At 33.5% G+C, this 23,187-nt stretch overlaps 1 protein-coding gene across 2 annotated transcripts in view; it reads left to right on the top strand.

Annotated features, from left to right (window-relative positions):
• The window catches only part of LOC123710591 (protein wingless-like), a 61,356-nt gene extending 40,258 nt beyond the window's left edge, over window positions 1–21,098 (top strand). The window contains exons 1-8 of one of the 2 annotated variants that reach the window (XM_045662604.1): window positions 3,719–3,780; window positions 8,814–8,958; window positions 14,431–14,551; window positions 16,799–16,956; window positions 17,500–17,607; window positions 18,026–18,172; window positions 19,618–19,745; window positions 20,897–21,098. In XM_045662604.1, coding sequence (XP_045518560.1) covers window positions 8,935–8,958; window positions 14,431–14,551; window positions 16,799–16,956; window positions 17,500–17,607; window positions 18,026–18,172; window positions 19,618–19,745; window positions 20,897–21,098 — 888 coding nt within the window. In that variant the 5' untranslated portion in view covers window positions 3,719–3,780; window positions 8,814–8,934. Of the gene's footprint in view, window positions 1–3,718; window positions 3,781–8,813; window positions 8,959–14,430; window positions 14,552–16,798; window positions 16,957–17,499; window positions 17,608–18,025; window positions 18,173–19,617; window positions 19,746–20,896 lie in introns of those variants that run through there. The other variant, XM_045662605.1, reaches the window with a different exon arrangement.
• Window positions 21,099–23,187: the final 2,089 nt, after the last annotated feature.

Genomic DNA, 23,187 nt, shown 5'->3' with positions numbered 1-23,187 from the left:
AAAAGATTTTCCTATCCCATGAATTATCTTTTTTAAATGATAACTTTCGTAAAAGAAAGCATGCTAAACGCACCGTTGACTTGAAGGTCGTGTGTTCAATTCAGTCCGGGGACTTACAATAACATATGTTCTTAATTAATTACGTCGTACTGTGAAAAAATATCGTAAAAAACTTTTCTATTGGGAAACCGTACTATGGAGCTGGGGTAACAATACAAAGCAATAATTTTTTGCCGGGAATCAAACCTTAGACTACCGTTAACTAAGCCACCCAGGTGGTTACAATATTTACAAATTACAAAACTAAATAATTTAACTAAAAACTGTAATTTTCAAATAACCTTTCCCTATCTTACTTGAAAAGGTCAATCCGCTCGTGATTTGTGAAACCAAAGACAATAAATTAATAGTTAGCGAAATTCGTTTTGTTTATAAATTATGATGAACTTGTGGAATAAATAAATTATTCATATTAGCATAGAGTAGCCAATTACACAATTATTTAAAAATGAAATAGATTTGTAAAGTACGACATTAAGCCACACATTTGTAATATTTGAAAAAAGACTGTCAACACAATTCTACAATGTTATTCTAAGAGTAGAAGCGGCTGTTATGCTTCTAAAGCTTTATACAGAATTTATGGCAATAATAATAAAAACATCGATGTATACTTAAGATTCCACTAAGTCCGTAATATCTGTGACATATTTTTCTGCTAGGAGGCGCGCCAATTCTGTAGTCTATGGTTAATGCTTTGCTTATCTCTGGCCGCTCCCGTGGCGCGTTTTGACTCCGTAAAAAGCAGCTGTGCTCTGTCAAAGGCAATAACGTTGTAAATCAGTTAAACTTGATCCGTTAAATCTTATTAAAATATTTATACTATTTTTTAATAAAAAGGATTTTTATTAGATCGCCTTTAAAGCAACTTCCTACAAGATAATAAGAGGACTTTTATTAGCGCTCAAAATTCATCAATAAAGTGTTTATTACAAAGTTTATAACCACGATAGCAGCTTTTATTGACGCTAAAGCGGCTTTATGAGCATTAGACATAAAATTTCACATAAAGATGTCTGATTATCGAATACACTAGCTTTTACCGTCGACTTCGTTGAATTTGACTTTTCATACAATGTTTTAACATTTCCTGTAGTCATGATGTTTTTAAAGTTGAAACAGATACAAAAATGTCTCTCATGCCTCATTCATAGATACAAAGTTCAACCATGCATAAAGAATCGACAAGAGGCGAGGCAGTTAGACGTACTGTTATGATTATTATTTGCTACTTCATTAAAATTATAAATATTTAATTTTTTCACATTTCATTTCAATATTTCTCGACTCTAGACAGTATCGTACTCATCGCTGATTAAACTGTATGTATGTAGAATAGATAATATAGGACGGTGCAGCTAATAAACATATTGTTTAATAATAAGAGTGTTGGCTTAGTGGCTTCAGCGTGCGACTGCGGTAGGGTTGAGCCCCAGTTTGCACTGTAGACTTTCTGTCTATGTGCGCATTTAACACTCGCTCCTACGACAAAGGAAAACATCGTCATACTTAAAAAGTCTACGGCGTATGTCAGGCACAGAAGGCGGAACTTGAAAATAATCACGACACAGAAACAGAAATCTGAGGCCAAGACCTAAAATTCAGGATTTATTATTAGCTAAATAGATACAGTAAAAAATCATTATGCCCATGTAGTGAACATAGACAATCACATTGACAGAGGGCTCGCAAGTGCGTTGCCTTTTAAGAATTGGCACGCTCTTTTCTTGAACGGGTCGTTCAGTTGAATTGGTGAGTTACTGAATTAACGATAGAATTAAGGAAACCAATATTGGGCAGAGAAAGACGATTGGATGCCTATTTATTTACTAAATAGGCGTTAAATATAAACGAGCGACTTTAAGTCGTTACATACGGCAACATGAATGAGATTTAAGATTATGTTAATAAGAAAATAAACACTAGTTAAAAAATCAAGTGAAATCATAATATACAATAAGGTAAATACAGTTTATATGTTAAAAAGAAAAGACTGGCTGGCCACAACACAGGGAATCCTAGTGTGGGGGCCAGTGCACTTCACATTCACTAAATATCCTGTATATTGTGTATAATAATGTTTTTCTTTCTTTATCCAGCATGATATATTCGGTAGTGGGCTGATAAATTTTAAATAAAGCATCGTTAAGTACCTATATATGCGCTTAACAATAAGCAAAAAATATTGTTATTTTTTAAAGCATTTGTAACATTTATTTTACCATAGTTGTGATATGTTTCAGAATATATAGCTTGTAACATATACTGTAGATATAGCATTGTATACACGATATGGTGAACTTTAATAAATAAATAAAGTTGTGTTGTGCAAAGGTAATTAGCCTAAAAAGTCTTTATCAAAACAGGAAGGCAATTGTTGACAACATCCGGTGACGAAAGTTGCCACTTGCCAACTTATGCAACTAATTCGTTTTAACCTTTATTAACTTTGTGATAAAGCTCAATATTAAATGATTAGTTTATTTTGTGAATGTTTCAGTTTTAGTAAATATTAGTGCTAGTATAAAAAGATATTTACGTTTGCTAAAAGAGACATAATTAACATTTTATTCCCGAACCAATTCAACTAAGAGTCGAAAAAAAGCGTATTCTTAAAAGGCGGGCAACAACAGGGCGCATGGGCGGTATCACTTCACATCAGGTAATCCCAGGAGGATGCGTCTGCCCCCTGCTGCATAAAAAAAATCAAAACATAATAGAACCTTTCTTTCTGTAAAATTTATTTTAATATCGAAATAATATCATACTTTTGGAAATTATTCTTTGGAGTGGATTGCCTAAAAGACATCGCTTTTACGATAAGACTGCCCAATATATCGAAAAAAATATTCGTCAGTGTTTGTTAATATTGCCTGAATGGCCGTTTTTAATAACAAAAACAATACAAGCTACAACCCCAAGTTTCCTTATTATATTCCAAAATAACAGGTAAGGTGATTTCACGCGTCGAGACATCATAAAGACCCTGTCTTCCTCCATTGAAGTCTACTTCTATTGAATATTTAGTCACACTAATAACACCTGCCTACCATTGGCTCTCGACTCTAACTCGAACGTAAATATTTCGACCATGTAAGAAGTTTTGATCAGTGTTTTCATTTTACAAATTATAAAATTAACTGTACCGCATTAGTTGAAATATATTGTGGTTATTTCATATGTTCATTCAAGTGGTCGCTAGGCATCCCCTAGACAGACGTACCATCCGATGGGCCGCATCTCAATTAACATCTCTCTATTTTTAATCGGCAGCTCATGTTAGGGCGTTGTGGTCAGCAAGGATGCATCTGAAGCGGAATATCTGTTTCCACCGGTATCTGTCCAGCGCCTCTCTTATGACAGGGTATAGTTTTGAGGACTTCTTTCCTCCTTTCCACTTCTATCCAGTGAAACTTCTTAAACCAGACAATGTGTAAATAAGAACTTATCGTATCAGATTTGGGCTAAAAAAATCTTAACAGGAGGCCCTAACTTTCTGCTATTGTATCTCTCTATTATATATAAATAAAAAATGTAAAATACATATTACAATCAGAAAGATTCGATGCACAAAATTAATTCGATTCGCCTTCATATGCATTCGAGTTACCATAGTAGAGGAATTCCAAGAATAATGTAAGGAAGGCATTTTGATACAAAATGTTAGTTGTGCATTCAACGTGAAATTGCGGTTTCCGTGAACCAAGGAAAGAAATTAAGGTTATAATTTTCTTTAGTTAAAAGCTTAGCAGAGTTCTTTGATTGTTCTACGAGGATCGAGATCATCCATAGCATGGCCTTTTTGTATTACGACCCTGTAACTCGTTTATATATAATTTATTTTAGCTAAATTTGCTTTCTTATTTTGTTTACTAGTCTGTACAGAGTGAATCGGCTCTTCTCATACTTTAATTTCACAATATTAAGAATGAGAAAGTACTGTCCAACTTTTAGGACGTTGACTATGCTGTCCACATAAAAAAAAAACGTTATTAAGTTCTGCAGCGATCTCAAATTCACAGACTATATAAATACTTTATCGATTCGCAGAATTCAACTTATTTAATATTTCATCATATTTTAAACACATCAGTCAAGACTGACTTTGAAAGATTTTACGCTACTCTGTGTTATATAATTAGCCAGTCTATAGTTTACGCTCAATACGGATTTTTTCTAAATAAAAATAACTTTCAAAAGTAAACAAGTTTATATAACTGTTCGCTTTGATTTTAGGTCACTTTTTATAACACCTATCTTATCATAACTCGACTTTAATTTGGAGAATTTTGAGCTCTGTTCCATTGTCATAACGTCTGTATTTTTATGAAATAAATTTTCACAGGCCCATGTGAAGTGAGCTATAAACGGTGGCGTGCTAATAGTGTGACCACAAATTGTTAAACAAACTTTGGTAATAGAATAATGAAGGAGAAATTACCGTGAGAAATTTCATAGTCTTAATTATTAATTAAGTCTCTATAATTATCAATTAATCCAAGAAGCTGTTCAAAGTAATACGGCAAATTAGTTATATTTATCTAGACGTTCGTCGAACCAGTGGAAGCAGTAACAGACTGAAGAATTTTTGAATAAATTCGAGGTCCCTAGCTACACACTTGAAAACTTTCTGGCAATGTAACTGATCATAGGCGGTATCACTTAGCATCACGTGAATCGAAGCGCGCTTTCTGAGGCCAAAATCTTGTTATAAAATTCTTCTGTTTCCATTAGCTAATAGTATTTTTATATTATGGTTTTAAGGAATATATATAGTAAATCAATTATATATAACTATTATATCATTGGTAGTCAATAGATTTCACCGATATACTGGATTAGTTGTTATTGACGTTCCAGGTACCTTAATTCTCGTATAATTTAGTATGCAAGGTACATTTGTAGTCGTGGCGTGTTTAAAATCAATTTCCTCTCATAAAACACACTTGGAGCACGTCAAAGCTGACATTTCACACATCTATGTCAATAATAAGGTACGTTTACATTATTTTTTTAACCCGCTAAAATTGACAATTGGCTATTTGACTTTATGAAAATGGAAGTGCCACTGAGAATTATCTGAATAAAAATTTGTAAATAATCATTGATTCATAAAAAAACGATAATTAATAAATATTGATTTTTATACATGGCCAGGTGATAGATTCAAATCAAGAATTTCGTATCATGCCAGTGAATTATATGACAATATAATACTAATACTATTTTGGAGTTTAATTTAATAATATATGTGTATCTGTGTAATTTAAGAATGACAATTAATACGTAAGACTTGACGTTTGTTTGTGTCTACTGCCTTGGTACATCATAGGGATTAGTGCGACGCCATCTTGTTTAGAGAAGTTTTGGCGGGTTCTTGAAATGATTACAATTTCATATTCTAAAGCAAATACGTAACAGAATTAAACATTGTATTATAATTAAGAACAATTTTTGTTGCTTCTATTGTCGCTAACAATTAATGTAAACTTGTCAAATAGCTATGTTTTTTTTCTTTTTTAAAAGGTTTAGCTTGCTCGGTTTAAATTGATTAGTATACCCGTTTCTGAAGTGTCAGTTATCTAGAGGACAAAGTCTGTTGTTGAAACACCATGCATTTAACAGCCGAAGTAAAATAAATAAGTTTTTATGCAATTTTAATAAAGACTTAATTGTCTTGAAAATCGTAAGTATAAATTGTGATAACATTGTTTGATATGGAGTGATAATTGGAGTGATTAGCTAATGATTTTGTTACGAAAAGAAATAAAGTAGACTGGCAGGCCTGTGGCAAAACAAAATATAAGTCTAGTCTATCATCATCATCATCAATTGTAGGCTATCCCCTTGTGAACCGTAGCCTTCTCAAGAATATTTTGCCATAGCAATCTATTTAGTATTACTTGGGTTCAACTTAGAACCCCTATTGTTTTCAAGTCCTTGGCAACTCCTACCAATCCCACCTTTGCAGCCTCGGTCAGAAGTCTAATTATAGCAATTTGAAATTCTTGGCGTTTATTACTAGAATGAACATAATGATAGAAAATAATTTTCTATGATGCATAATTTTCAATAAATAATGAAAAGAAAAGAAACACAGTTTCTTAAATAAGGTGCAATAGGTTTTTATTTTTATTTGTTTTTTGATATAATATTTTTACATAAATTCTGTTCTATGCTTAGCAATCGTTAAAACATGATTTATATAATTGACTTACCAATCCAGTTTTTTAATTATATATCAATAGTATTTGATAATTTAATACAAATTTAAATTTGCCGCCCTATTCGCAAAAAATAAAATTGCGCTTGCATTAAAAGTTGCCAGGATAAACGAAAAGTCAGTCATTTGTTCTTTATTTAATTATTTATATTGAAATTGACAGCTAAATAGCTACAAATAAATCTCGTAAAACAAATGACAACGTGTACACACCTTTACAAGATTTGACTTATGGCTACACCATTCTTGTTCAGCAAGATCTTGCTTATTATATTACATAACGGGACGAGTGTCATCAGTACATATTAATGTTTTACTATAGGATTCTTAAACGTGTTAAATAACGACTGGGGCAGCCTTTTTATTTTAATACAATACAATTTATTTTCTAAACATATCGACGGTGGTGTAAACGTGATATTAATTCTTACATTGTTATAATTTAATAATATTAAAATAACTAAATATATCATTATCATTGTATATAATTCAATAGGTACAACGCATGCTACAAATTAATCCTTGCCAAGTCTAACGAAGGCTTTGCGAGACTTAGAACTATAAGTAATGCTCATTAGTGTTTGCATTTTACAACAATTTCTGCTTTAAATGCCTTTAGAAAAATATGCCCGATTTTCTAAAGTATTAAAAATGTATGTAAATTTTTCTAACAACGCTACAGACATGAACCTTAATTAGGGTCTTAAAGAACCTTTCTTATCACATACCTTAACTTCTAGTTCACTTAACTTCTATTTAAAAAGTAGAACATCACGCACAAGTGCCTCAATTTTGTAAAAAATCATACACAAAATACAACGCGAAATCCTCAAGCCGTCTAAAGTGCACTGCGACATTGTTAAAAAAATATTTTTATTCTCCGAGTGCGCCTAGATTAGCTTCTCAGAAGCCCTCACAAGCCACTTCGCTGGAAAAAGTAATTTTTCACAAGAGACATGTACAATATTGTAAACTTTTAATTGACCTATATAGCCCGGCGGAGCGCTAGTCCCATGACATCATGGATGACATAACACAAGGAATGCTTCCCCCCATTTAATACTCTTCAATCCCTAGTACACGTGTGCCACTCAAGGTCTCGCTACCCTGTAGTACATCCTCTCATGTTTGCAATTAAAACGAAAACCCGACCGGGACGAGGATATACGCGGTAAACAAGAGGAAAAGGGACGCCACTTCTCATTTACCCGAGCACTTTTTATTTCAACTTGCACTCAAGGGAGGTCGTCGGCCAATCAACGTAGTGTTCCGCGCCCGTTCTCATTGGCCGGTTTGAATAGAGAATGCCAAAGAACAAAAGCTGAGGGTAGGTAATAGCGAGTTTTGTTTCTTCGAGTGGCTTCATAAGTTCATTCGAGTGTTAGAACGCCTGAGGAACGGACGTCTCTAGACTAATTACCTAAGTTACATGCATTGTTAACAAGGGCTCTTGCGCTAAGCTCCCTTCAATTGTCAGGGCGATGTTTAACATTGTTATTTATTGTTCGGAAGTCGTTGTCGGTTCTTGAGCTAGGAAATGTAAAACAAGCAAATTAGCTATGTTTGTTCTAGCGATCTTGGATGTTTGCGAGCCGGGCCTTAATGTTGGCGTTCGCTCATGCGACTTGGCATCCTGTGATTTTGCTAATGCTAGTTACACTTCAAATATTTGTTAATTTGCTTTTAATTTATTGGTTTACATTTGTGTTTGCGTTGAATCTGGTTTTTGAAGGGGCTTGGGGTCGAGTACCTTAGCATACAATACAGATATTGGTAATGAGGTATGTCTATACAAACTTTTAAGCAGGTACACGATATAATGTAATAATTTGGAAGTCAATGTATATTTTTTTTAATATAATCTATTGCATCGTAGCAGTTTTGGAACTATTATCAAGTTGTATGTTTCCATTAGCCTCTAGGCATTGTAAGATGAAACATATCGAAAGTTAGTCAAGCCACAATAGAGTACTGAATCACATATCATTTAGTATGAATACTAACAAACCGTCTTATAGAAAACTTCTAATTTTAATACTTTTCTTTTAAACGGTTGCTATATTATTATAAACCCAAATGGGTGGATTGATGATAAAGCACAGTTAAAGATTAGTTTGATGCTATACGTATGTGTTTGAGGCTGTTATAACGACATCGAAGGGACTACTTATATTTGGTCGTAAAAACCGATAGTCGTAACAGCCGATGACGTTGTTATTAAGTACCTAATGCTTTTACCCGCCGGGAACTTTGATTTTGCTTAGTATAATCGATATGTTGTTCCAAACGATGTCGTCGTAAACGGTTTTGACTGTAGTAGATCATATATAATAAATATTGTCTTTTAAATTTGTTACCGGTTTTTTGTCTGCTTTCCCTAATTTTTTTTTATGTTCAGGTAATTTCAGATTTTCATATAATTAAGATGTTCATATATATTATATATATATTAACAGCAAATAAAGTTATCTACGAAATATCCATAGACTATGTTTATGTAATTCGTATTGAAAAATCATTTATTTTTCAGGAATCTAGCGGCACCAGTTCTCTCACCAGCCAGCAATACATCAGTGGAGACATTTCCAACTCTACATAAAGAGAACTGCCACAATCTGGAGTACCTGGTTGACCGGCAAAGGCAGCTCTGTATGCTGTCTGATAAAATGGTGCAGGTATGAGTTATATTTAGTGACAATTACGATAGTGTCATATCTAATTGTTTTAAATACCAGCTGTTAACGATTGACGCCCCGTACACATAATTAATACACGCTGTTTTTTATTTATAATTCGATAATTAATACAGTCGTATTAATTATAATACATAAAACAAAACCTTGGCGATTAAAAACAGTGGCGAAGAGTTTATTGCCAGTTCTTCTCTTCCGTTCTACGCCCTTGATTTGAGAAGTGGCAGTAAATGTAAAATTAGAAGATTTTTACATACATTTCTGTTTTTGACGTTCATAAGCGAACATTGTGTTACAGACAATGTCATTTTTTTACTTACACGGAAGAGAAAAAGTAACACAAATAATTTATTTTCAATCAATCATATCATAATCATCAAAAATCTTTAAAAATCATAAAAGATTTAAAAAATATATATATATATATATATATATATATATATGTATAGCAATTGTGTTATACGCCATCTATGGTCTGAAGCTGGCATTAGGTCGACTTCACTAAATTGTGTTTTTTTTTGTTTTCTGTGATATTTGAGAAATAACTTCACACCCTAAATTAAACGTACTTAAAAAGCCGGAAATGCACTTGCCTTCTGGCCTGGCCTCCTAGCCATAAAAAACTAATACAATTCCTCCAAATAAAAAAAAAGATTTTCTTTGAAATGTTACTTTATGACGGGTACTTATGGAATGGAATTTAAAAATAATGTGCATCAGCAACCAACTACATAAAGGCCGCCTTTATGTAGTTGGTTAAATATAAAGTTTCAATTAACGGCTCATTAATTAGCCATTAAGTTTGATAATCTCGTTAAATGTCTGGTTTTACGCCGACGCTTGGGAATTGCAAATTGGATAGAAAATACTTGAATTGAGCAACCATTTAGGTTCGATTTCTCATTAATACTCTTCAATAGGGTTGCTACACAACATAGTATAAAAAAAATATCAGCATATATATGAAATATATCATTGTATGAAAGCTTGCTAAAGCCTTTTTCTACCATGTTTCTTTAAATATCAAAAATAACTGGTTGCCGCTTATTAGCGAAACGTCTGCCAATGTTATTCTGATATAAATTTCTATTTGTTGTAAAACTGTAAATAAATTAGGTAATTGCAGTGAAATTGTCATTGTCAGAGCTTGTGTCCCATAAAAAATATTATAAATAAATCTAGGACATAAACAATTACGAATAACTAAATGGAATCAATGATTTTTATTTATGTACAATGCTGTAACAATCCCTGGCTGTACATCCTATTAATATGGTCATTTTAAGTTGAGTTTTTCATTTGTGGCAACCATAACGTATTGAGTAATTGTAGATTCAAATGATAATTCTGACGGTATCCAGCCACTGTACTTCAATTGTTAATTTAAATGTGACCATACAATAAAACAATGGCTATATCATGTGATAGAATTCTATCTATATTATTTAACTATTACTAACTAACATTTATTTATTAAAGTTTACCACATAATAATAATAATCAGCCTTTTTATTTTCTATTTTAAAATAGTTGGTAGTTGCTATATTACAGTAAACAAAAATATTGATTTTTGTTAGTATGTTAGCGTAGATTATGTTAGTAATATATATACATTATTTATTTATGTATTAGCAGGAACCCCAGTTGGGTAAAGGCCTCCTCCAAAGAAAGTTTATGCCAGCTGATCTTTTCAGGTCATCTTCCCAGCGGTCTAAGGGTCGCCCCTTCCGCCTCTTGCCTGGTGGTCCTTTCCATTGCACATACCACATCATACATAGTACTAAATCTACTGCATATTTTACAAAATCTTCCATCATATACAACTAAAACATATACAAGATAAAATAAGCACACAGTAAAATTAGTAGAAATTTTTGGCAAAGTAGAAATAAAAAAGTCATCAGCAAAACAGCGAATTACGTTTGAGATAGGCACCCAAAAATGCTTTCTCTAAAACCGATCAGCCCACTACCGAATACTTATATCTAGCTCCGGATAAGATGTTCAATTCTTTAAAATCACGAAGAATGGTACGAAAGAGAGGTGCTTGGACTCTTGGGTGGGTGACATTCGTCTTAATAGTACAATATTTTTATTCGTTTTATAGCTGTACGTTTTATTTATTAAAGAACAAGGAGCAAACGGGCAGGAGGCTCACCTGATGTTAAGTGATACCGCTGCCCATGGACACTCTCAATGTTAAAATGCTCAAAAGTGCGTTGCCAGCCTTTTAAAAATTGGTACGCTCTTTGCATGGGCTCTGGATGGAGGCTTCTGTCCAATGGTGGGCAAACCAAAACCTGACAATGCAAGCATATGATAGTTTGTTAAATGTTTTATTGTATTTTATAGTATGTAGGTTAAAAGCTTTTTTACGATGCATATAAATGAAACTTTAATTTTCATAATTAAGTTTTGACTATTGTTGTTAGCTGTTAGGATAATAATAAATATATGTAATATGTATTTTTGCACTTCTTGCCTACGTTATCTAATTTAATACATTTTTGCCGCCAGTTGCCCTCCTTTTGATTTAATTATGTTCAATTTTTTTATACTGTAATGTAACGAAGTGTTAATAAATAAATAAATTTCACTTTATTTACATCACAATAACACCATACAAGACAAAAATAAGATTAAATATAAGAGATGAAGAATGTAAATTACTTACTCCTAAAAGTAGTTTCAATCAGACAACGAAACATAAGTAATATAAAATACCGAACTACACGAACAATAAAATAAAATTTAAAATGATGCAAATAATTATAAGTTTTAATAATAATAATACATAGCTTTAATCCGTTCAAAAAATAAAACTATCAAAGGTTTACGATAATTTTCTCTTAAATGTAAAGTCTGCACCAGGAAGATAATTCCACAATCAAATGGCATTAACAATGAAGGGGGAATTTCTAAAGTTAGGGTTTTATCTTCTTTTTATCCGGTACACTCTTGACGGAGCGGTCGTGATCGCTATGTAGTAGTGGTACTAGAAGGGGCAGATGTGATGCGCTTCACGTTTTGCCATCGTTGCTTATAGAGGTCATCCTGCTACACTAGTTGAGTGAACCGTTGAGTGACTTGATCTGGTCAGTCCAACGCGTAGGTGACGTTCCGCGCGGTCTACTGCCTTCCACCTTCCCCTGGACGACAAGGCGTTTTATGAACTAAACACCACGCCGAGATGCGTGTCCGTAGGGTTTTATAGTTATTTATAAATAAACAATCCGTATATAATGAGTTATGTAACCTAACATTAGTTAAGTTATATATTTTAGTTAATAATTAGAATCGCAAACCAAATGTTAGCAATCATCACACACTTGAAGCCAAAATGAGTCCTTCAGTTTTACCTTTACTTATAAATTGTAATATAACATTCTCGTTTCCAATAATGTCCAATAGGTCGACTATACTTATATTCTTTATAGGTAACATAACTGTCACTTAGATTTAGAAACATAACAAGTCAAGTTAGTTTTCAGCGTCGCTACTACACCTAATTTTATATTAGTTATAAGATCATGTTTTAAACGATTAAAGACAGTTGTCAGCTTTAAGCTTAAATAAAGCTTTAAATAAAGAGTTTCATTCAACATACGTGTGAATTGATAATTGCGTACCTTTATTTAAGAAGCTCAAAATTGTATTTCTTCCCTGTATTTATATTTTAGAAATGTCCTTACTCGTGCATATTTTTAAGTCGAATGTAGAAGTTGAAGTAAGAAGTAGACATGGGGAGAAATTGGCTGTGCCATAAATCAATCTAATCTGGAACTGTTTCGAAAAAAAACTCGTTTGTATGGCTATTAAGGTATACAATAATTTACCAAAAGAATTAAAAGATCTTCCGACTAGAGTCTTATAGTTAGTATTACTTTTGGAAAAAATGTATTATTCAATAAATGATTATTTGCGTGAGTGATGTAGTTGATATAAATTTAATACCATTTGATTGAGATGTACGATAAAAATAATATAAGAATTGACCAATTCATATGACTAATAATCTAAAACTCCTTTAAAGACAAATATGCGAACTTACTATTGTACCACCTTTTTGTACCATATTCTTTCAATAAATTATTATTATTAAAACAATATCCCTCCGACAACCGCTACCAAACTTAGCGAATGCAAAACATAGTATGTTAAACCCATTTCATTTCACTTGTAAGCTAAATAAATGTTCGGAATATACTTTTTTATTTACATTCCCATTATGGTTATGACTTATGTTAATGTGCAATGGTTCGTACTGAGTTTATGCACACATCCGTTCGTTTCCTTTGATGTCTAAACCCGCATAATTTTGTATGCGTTTAGTAATGAATTGAAGTGCTTAGAACATGCTTATATTTGTCCCGCTTGGGGTCCATTTTACTAATAACTAAGAAACAACTTATTCTAAAGTGTTAATTGACTAAATTCCATACATTAAAATAAAACCTTTTGAATATAAACGCAAATTTATTACATTAAATGTTCTGAGTATATTTGAGCAGCTTTTCAGTAGCAGTTTGTCAGTGATTGCCTTGTTCCGTTCACAGTTTACTATTTTGAACGTAGAGTTTTGTAATAATTGAGAAGGTTTTATTTAAATTTATAGTTTTCAATCGCATTGTACTTTTGTTATAGGTTTTTGTTTACCACGTACTATTAAGAATTCTAGCCCGAAAGGGACCAATTAGTCAAGTCGTCCTATTAATTCCAGTACGAAATTTTAATGTAATCAAGTGCATACATCGTAACGCCACACACAGCCGAATAATCTTCACGAATATCTATTTGGCCAAGATTTTACCTACATTTCAAGACTAAATTCTAATGATAGCGATATAGCATATTTCTTATGTAAGGGTACTTTGAATATATGAAAATATTATGTTTCTTGATATTTTTTATAATTAATGACGAGTGACGTATTGTAATTAAGACCATTGAGATTTTTTTAACATGGTCGGACGTTAAATATATTTATATGCTTATTGCTATGTTTTTAACCGACTTCCAAAGAAAAAATGTGTGCGTGTACTACTGTACACACGTAAGAACTGAAACTTCTTTATGACTTTATTTTTCGAAAAATGATTTACAAAAATAAATTGTAATGGGAATGTAAATGAAAAAGTATATTGCGAACATTTAATGCAACTTTACAGAAATTCGTTAAATAAGATAAAATTTAACAAAAGGCTTTTATTATCATAGTAGATATACAAATAATACATTTATTTCATTTTACCTTATTACTACTAAGATTATTACAGAATTTCATTAATTGTAATAGAATTATTACTATCAAATATGATGAAAATGATGTGATGACAAATATGATGAAAAATGTGACGATATTTTTTTTACAACGCCTATAAAGAAGTTTCACTTCAATAAATTTAGGCAGAATTTTTAACTAAAAGGCTTTACACACATGGCAATGGATTTCAGGTGCTTCAAACTGGTGCAACGCAAACAGTCGAAGAATGCCAACATCAGTTCAGACACAGCAGGTGGAATTGCAGTACCGTTCAGAACTCTACTGACATATTTGGAGGAGTACTTAAATTTAGTAAGTGATGTTTTAATACTTTAACTAGTAATTACATATTCCCAGTAGTGCTTGCGAACTCGATCTCGGTTTCTGTGTCACGCGCTCTCAAACATGGAGACATCAGCATGGAGATTGAAACAACTGTATCGAAGTTGCATACGTCGGGATGGCTATTGGAAGTAAGAGAGTACTGACGCAGGCTCTTTCAATGTTTTCTTCCGGTTGTAAAACATTTTTATAGAAATATTTTCGTAGAATATCGTGAAAAATATATTCGAGCTAAGGCCAGCCCCGCTACACTTTAAATCAATACTGTTTTAATAGACTCAATAATTACATTGACTAACATTTCTACTGACGACATTTAACAACGAAACCATTTTAATGTTTATACAACGGAGGGCGTTCTTAAAATGATATTTGTGTTAGGAATCGCAGTAGAGCTTTTTCAAAACAGCTTAAAGTTGAGGTATTTTAGGGAAAAATCATTCTTCTCTGCCCGTTTGTTGGTAGAGCTTTCAAAACGTTATGGAACCAGCTGGAATTCCAGGTATTTCAGAAGCATTACTACTTACGTTCAGGAATACATAGATGATGAGAATGTGTGGGTACTAATGCCGCTATAAGATAAGGACATATTAATATGGTGTATCAGTAAATTTATTTATATTTACTATTTTGTATGGGAATACGCCATAGCTCACTATGGTTTATTTATATATATATTTTTCCTGTCATATTATTGTTATTTTTAAACATGTTGAACTTGTTAGTTGTGTCCTTTCCCGTAATAAAAATGTATAATGTAAAGGGAGGAACGAACTTGCTGAGTTTTTTGCCCGTTCTACTCAGATAAAGGTCTCCTAGTAGAATAATGAACGGATGACGTAAATTAGACATGCATAAGTGTACAAATTGTACCTAAATTAATAACCGACTTTTGAATTGAATAAGGCACAATGGGGGCCAGGTTTTCAAGAGCGGCGATTAGCACCTAACTCTAGGTGACCAGCCTGTTCATTGTCTCCTGTCCCATAAAAAGGCTAATGTCATCTGATAATATAAAATCAGTTCAACAACCAGTATCTTCCTCGTTAAGCTCCAACCTTTTTTCAATACGATGCGTACAAAATTAGACAATTTCACAGTACCATACATAAACAGTGAAGGATCAAAGCCGCGTGCGCGTTTGAACTCGCATCCTTTGTGATGTCAATTATTGTTAACAGGTGTCCAACTGTCTTAAGATATTTGGAGAAATTAAACTTTGTAACAAACAGAAATAGGTATTGTCTAGTTCCTGCGAGTAAATGTCGTTCGGCAAAATTGTATTGCAAATCTTTAATTCGTCAGTTTGTCTTCTGTATTTGTTAATTCTAAATAAAATTACCTCCATGGGGGTAGTGATAATATAATTACAATTTAAACACAAATTTATTACAATATTTACATAACTATTTGGAATGTTTTTGAGGAGTGTTGGCCTAGTGATTTAAACTTGAAATTTTTGTCGCTTTGCACCGATGGACTGTCTAAGTGCACTTTTAACACTTGCTCGTACGGTGAAGGAAAACGCCGTTAGGAAATCATGCCTGCCTTAGACCAAATGTCGTAGGTGTTTCAACACAGAAGGTTGATCACCTACATGCCTATTAGAAATGATCACGGAACAAATAAAGAAATCTGAGGCCCACACCTAAAAGGTTGTATCGCAATTAGTATGTATATGGAATGTTTCAGCTGTATAAAATCGTTTATTCATCGTCAATACTGACGTTCTTCGTCTTATAAATACTCTACAGATTTCAAACCAAAAATAACTTCATGACTACGTTTTCTAGTTTAAAGCCCACACTTCAAGACATTCAAGGAATTATTTGTTTTGTTTATTTTTACTTGTCTTATCCATGTGTACTGATGGGTTCACTCATTATAGCCAGAACGTCTTGAACCTTCATTGTGTTATCGATTGATGATGTGTCAAACAAAAAGCGGTGATGCACGGGTCATCTTATGTGGCTGTCGGTCAGTGAACTGTTTTTTCAAAATATACTAGATATTAGATGCTCGTGTTTATCGATTATAAACTTGTAAAAATATAGCTGCACTGACTTTTAGCTACAATATTATCTAGCCGTTTTTGGGTTATAATAATTTAAAAGCAGACTTATCAACAAAGATATCATGGCTCTTGAAAACTGCCACTATATTTTCACGTCCCCTAATTTCGAATGGAGATTTTATAGCCATTTTTTATTATTTCAGAGTCCCGTGAAGCAGCATTTGTCCATTCCTTATCATCAGCTGCCCTGGCCCATGCTGTTGCTAGAGCCTGTAGCCGCGGTGAGCTGAATGAGTGCTCCTGTGATTCCAGGGTGAGGAAACGGACCCCGAGACACTGGCAGTGGGGAGGCTGTTCTGAGGTACTATATAATTCCAACATTATTATATTTAATTTATTTTCATGTTAACCTGCTAATATAAATTAGGTTAACGGGGCAATTCCGATATCTAGAGAACAATTTTGAAACATCTATTTCCCGTTAGTCCAACTTTTAAGTTTTTATTGTTTTGTAATATTATTTTTACGAAGTGGTTGATTGCGCTTACAATTAATAAGATGAACATATCCCGCTGCGTAATTTAGTTTTCCACTATTTATTAAAATAAAATTTGATGTTGAATGTTAATGAATCTTTTAATTTCTTTCCACTAAGTATATTTAAGTTTTTTTCTATTATTATAGTCTAATTTAGTTTTGGCTAGTATATTTATAGTGTTACCTATAACTGTATATTTTGTTTATTAATTATTAATCTTGTAGTAGGTTTTATTTTTCCATTCTAGGGTCGCCTGGATGAAATCGCTTATTAGTGATTAGGTTGCCTAATAACTTATGTAACCTCTGTTTTATCTTTAAGCTAACGATGTGTTAATAAATGTATTTATTGATTGATTTACTTTAGGATATCAGATATGGAGAGATTTTTAGTCGAGATTTCATTGATGCGAAGGAAAATAAGGAAACCGATGAAGGATTGATGAATTTACACAACAACGAGGCTGGACGACGGGTAAGTGAATTATACATTAATCCCTTCTTACTTATCTTAAACATTAGACTTATTTTAAGTAAATAAATAAATAGTGCTCTGTGGTCAAGTGTAGTGTGGCGTGTGTGTGATTCGAACCTACTTGGTGTGAATTAGCCTGATCTCGTCACGTTTTGTTCGATAAAATAACAATTAGTATAGATACATTACGCAATATCTTCAGAAGTCTTAAATAACTGTCAACATCGCATAGCAATTAATGGCATATTGCTGAATACGCATCGACACGATCTTAATTGCAAAGAGATAGTCTTCAAACTTTAGTCAATTCAATGCCGGAAGTTCTGAATTTGGTTTTATCATCAACGCATAGTCATAATACATGACAATAAGCCGAATTTAGTTCTGTTATGATAATTCTCAATTATCTGTGTTTCAGGCTGTTCGTGGTCGTATGCAACGCGTGTGCAAGTGCCATGGGATGTCTGGTTCGTGCTCTGTGCGCGTTTGTTGGCGAAGACTGCCCCAGCTCAGGCTGGTAGGGGACGCTCTCTCAACTCGGTATGAAGGCGCATCGCATGTAAAGGTAATTATTGTATTCTTTTATTTCGTTACATCAAAATCGCAAACGGGCAGGATACTCACCTGATTTTGAGTGATACCGCCCATAATTGGGTAAGGACTCACGAAGCGGTATTCACTTGCGCCCGCCGTGGTTGTGGGCCCGCAGCCTTTGTAGAATACAGATATTTATAGATATAAGGTCACTCTACATCTTCTACCGTTTTTACCATGGAGAGTGTTCAGAGGAGTTGTGCAGATAAATGCTTGCAGATGTAAAATATTAAAAGCGTATTTCACGATGCGCAACCGCGCGCTCTGCGATCGGTTGGCGATGTTGTTTTTGAATAGAAGTTTCTGTCTTTCTTAAAAGTTCTAAATAACTAGATACAAACATTCGAGAATAATAAAAGAACGTTTCTTTATCCTTCTTTAACTCATTAATAAGAGTGACAAATAATCATTAACGATCATTTTCCGAAATCAGTGGATGCACCCAGAACCTTTTTTTAATTCTTCAGTGAAGTAAGTATAACTCAACAGTTCGTTTCTGGTGTGTGTCCATGTCGGTCTTGAACTTAACTGATCGTTTACCCGCTTATCAATGCAATCGCTCTGATTGCGAGCAATAATCACAACCGCGACGGCAGCGTTACCGCACTCAGGTCTCGTGAATCTTGAAAATAAAACTCCATTCCGCCAGCGTGGCAGTCGCTGATGAAAGCTTCGTGAGTCCGTGAGTAATTGGTAGAATTTCGTAAAAAAACATCACTAGGCGAGTCATATTTACAACAGAATGTTTTGGGTGAGACAAGAAGATTCAGAACTGAATTAGGAATAGTAAAGTAATTTATTATTTATCTCTAGTCTCTTGAGTTAATATAAGAAATTATCGAGAGTCGACTGTACTAGTTTTCTGATACTTAATATAACATTGATGTTAGATGACATTGGTTACATGTTCAAATTAAAGAAGTCCTCAATATAAGGAAACGAGCTTTGTTTTGAGCTCTTCAATACTTGTATACTAACTGTACTAACATATGGATCTCAAACTTGGGCGACAAACAGGGAAGAAAAGAATATACAAAATAAAGAACACATAAAACAACTAAGGCAACAGATGGTATAATAAAAATAAATAAGCTAAAGTGGAAATGAGAAACAAAAGAAACAGAGAAGTGGAGCAAAAGAGTACAAAACTGATGCCCAAGGTACAGCAAACAAACAAGAGGAAGGTAACCGAGAAGGTTAAATTAATGAACTACCAGGTGGTACATGGCAGAGAGGAATGGCTGGATTTGGAGGAGACCTTTGCCAAAAAAGGGCACACTGATACCTAAAAGATTGAAATAGAAACTTGTTCAAATGTAAAAGCACCTGAATTAAAAGGCTATTATTATGATAATAAATTCAAATTGCTACGTAAAAGTGCGTGATTCTGTTATAATTTGTGTTGTCATATTTCAGATAGTAGAGAGAAAAAAGGGAAAGAACATAAGGAAACTAAGACCGCTGCACGCAGACATGAAGAAACCAAATAAAACTGATCTTGTGTATTTAGAAGACTCGCCAGACTACTGCGAACCGAATGATGAGTAAGTATAAGTCATACAAATAAAAGACATACGACACAAGACGAAGTATATAATAAAATGTTGTGTTTTGGCCTAGTGGCTTCAGCATGCGTCTGCCATGCGTCAACCATGTCTTAGGTTCGATGCCGGCTGTGCACTAATGCACTTGCTTTCTATGTGCGCATTTAACATTCGCTCGGACGGCGAAGGAAACCATCGTGAGGAAACCGGCCTTGCCTTAGACACAAAAAGTCGACGGCATATGCACAGGAGGTTGATCACTGGTCTATGAGACTGACAAAACGATCATAAAAATAAAAAAAAAAACAGAAATCTGAGGCCCGTACCTAGAAAGGTTGTAGCGTTACTGATTTATTTATATGGTAACAAAAATCGACCACACCTCATCATACACAACGCAAACCTACATATAAGCAACCCAAAAACACACTCTCTTCGCCCAACGCTTTTTCGCCTTCAGAGGCATCTTTAACCACGTCCTTAAAACAACGTTTTCACTAACGTTTCAAAACATTCACTAACGATCTCAGCAACATCTCAACCTGCCCTATGCTGAAATAGAAATTCTAAATGTAACTGTTATGTAGAAGTTCTTCAAGTTAATATGTCTAATATGCCCACGACCCAGGGCACTAGTCCCATTGTACTTCCTTTTTTCTTTCAATGTATCGTACAGATACCGGCAAACTTCTTAAGCATTAAACAAGGGAGTGGGTGAAAGTTTGCGTATCGTACACAGCGCGGGACACAAACATCAACTGATTTACCAATCACGCGATCGATACGTCACTCTCCCGCCCCGCCTCCCTCCCAGTGATACCTAAAAATTGCTTCTGCGCAGGCAAGGACATTGTTCAAGTTGTTTGCCGGTATCTATAAGTTGTATAGCCTTAGCTGTAATTGTTTGTCTGTCATTCAAAAGACTATCATTGTAAAGCCTCACGATTGGCGTTTTAGTTTTGTTACTTAAATTAATTAATCCATTTCTCGACTATCTACGTTCATTGTACTTGGTGTATAGTGAACACGAATACCTATACTACTACTTACTAAAATTTTTAATACTGAACACTTAGAACTTCCATTTCATACTTTTTTTCTATACTTCAGAACTTTTGGAGGCACTAAATAAGACCCAACATAATTTTCAGTCTCGGCATCCTCGGCACCCGTGGCCGGACTTGCAACAGAACTTCAGCCGGGCTTGACGGCTGTCGGCTCCTCTGCTGCGGTCGAGGATATCAGACACGTGTCAGGGATCACGAGGAAAAGTGCAGATGCCGGTTTGTCTGGTGCTGCAGAGTGCACTGCGAGATTTGCCGGTCCAAACGAGACCACCACGTTTGTAATTAGGAACTGATTTATGATATATATGCTCCAATAGTGTAGCTTTAGAATCTTGTTTAATTCTCCATGTATAGTACTAAATATTGGATGTCCTAAGACGGCTTATAATGGCTGGTAATACTAAATACCGGAATATTTTTTTATTTTATTAGAAATCCTTTAAGCCACCACGTTTTAGTGCGTCCTTCAAGAAAGTGTGTACCAATTCTTAAAAAGTCGGCAACGCAATCGCGAGCCCTCTGAGAGCCCATTAGGAGTATCCATGGGCAGCGGTATAACTTTACCTCAGGTGAGCTCTCGGCCCGTTTGCCCCTGTTCTATAAAAAAATAAGCGTTCTTGACTTGTCAAAAATTAAAAAAAAATCTTTTTTTTAATTCTTAGAAGTTTCGGTATCTTTCACGTCGTACGTGATCGTGTAAAACTAAAACTAACCTAAATGAATTTTCAAAACAAAAGTAATAACGGTATCTGTGGTACTTGAAATGGAGTTAACTACAAAATCTAAATGTAGTAAATATTTAAGTAAATAACTTATATTTATACGTTTTACTGCTTAGTAATTACAATTTTCTCGGGAACTAACAACACACACCTACATTGAAGTTTAACCCTCCAATCATTCGGGCTTACAATCATTATAAACACAAACTATAAAATGCCTAAAGACTTAAAACAGTATTACAGTTGTGCCAATCCGTTGAATCTCCTAACTACTTTGCAGCCCTACTTTCAAATACGGAAGTGAAATGTATTAGCGACCTATTGAGTAATGAACGAAGACTTTCGATAATAAAACCGATAATGTTACCGCATGTACTATGAAGTGTTCAGAGGAGTTGTTAGGGTTGTTGCAGCTGAGTTTCATCATCAGACGAATTCCACTCGTATCACCTTGACGTCCATCGTTCCACAACTACTTAGTTGGTTTTTAAGGCAGTTTTGAAGTTTTTCTTAAAATTGGCGTTAATCCAAATTTCTGGTATTGAGTGTCCAAGGGCGGCGGTATCACTTAACATCAGGTGAGCCGTTCGCCCTTTTTCTATAAAAAAATAACTATTTGTTTACTATAGATACGCCTAGAATCGACTGATTTATTTGATATTATTTAGTGTTACGTGTCTTAAGCTTTAATATAATTTACAGTATTAACTTATTTTACTTTGTACAAAATGTAAATATATCTTTGTTAATATTTTAAAGTGTTATTGAGTTTTAAATTATTGCTATAATATAATGGAATCTAAGTATCAATATTTCGTGCTTATTTAATATTAAGTATGTTTATAAATATTGTTGTTAAGTTAGTTTCAGGTTTAAACTTTAATTTGAGACTTTTCTTTCTTCAGGCAATCATGGAATGTATTTTGCATTAAAATAACCTTATTAGGCGGGTCTTGTAGTATTCTATATTTATCAATAGAATATATTTTCTACTTTACACATTATGTAAATATTAGTAGATTTGTTATGTTTTGAACTAAATTATGTTACATTTACCACACATACTAACTGGAAACATGGGAATTTTGACAGCGGATCAAGTGTGAAAAATTAATTTAATATGTAATAATGTAAATAATTGCAATATGTACTTAAGTTATTTTACGTTCTACCTCATATTAATTTCATTAATTTTCAACTAGATATAAAATTATAATCGACTTGTAAATTATTAAAAATACTATTAATTATTATTAGATTGTGATAGTTCCGACTATTGAGTAGTTTTTCATATTTGTAAATACCATATACTTTAGGATTTGTAACTTCCTTTTTGATATAATTATAACAATGAAGAAGTGTGTGTGTGGAGTAAAATGTGGAGTTAACAAGCACCTAAACTCCCTCTATTCATAGAAAATGAAGGTCTTATTGCACCATAACTCACTCTTTTGTTTTCTATCCTTCAGTCAGACAGGTATTAATTATATAGAGTATAATTTTTGTATCACAATTCCGGTGGTAACTTGTTTTTCTAATATTGATTGCTAACAAGATTTTGTTTTTAGTTCTGAAATTAAAAAATAATCATATATAAATCTTGATTAAATTAAATAAATTAATTATCTTTATTATTTTCTCTCAAATTCTATG

Source organism: Pieris brassicae, chromosome 6 (assembly GCF_905147105.1).
Source record: "Pieris brassicae chromosome 6, ilPieBrab1.1, whole genome shotgun sequence".
NCBI classification, from domain to species: Eukaryota; Metazoa; Arthropoda; class Insecta; order Lepidoptera; family Pieridae; genus Pieris; species Pieris brassicae.
The sequence above is the reverse complement of the archived record's forward strand: the minus strand, read 5'-3'. Positions and strand labels throughout refer to the sequence as shown.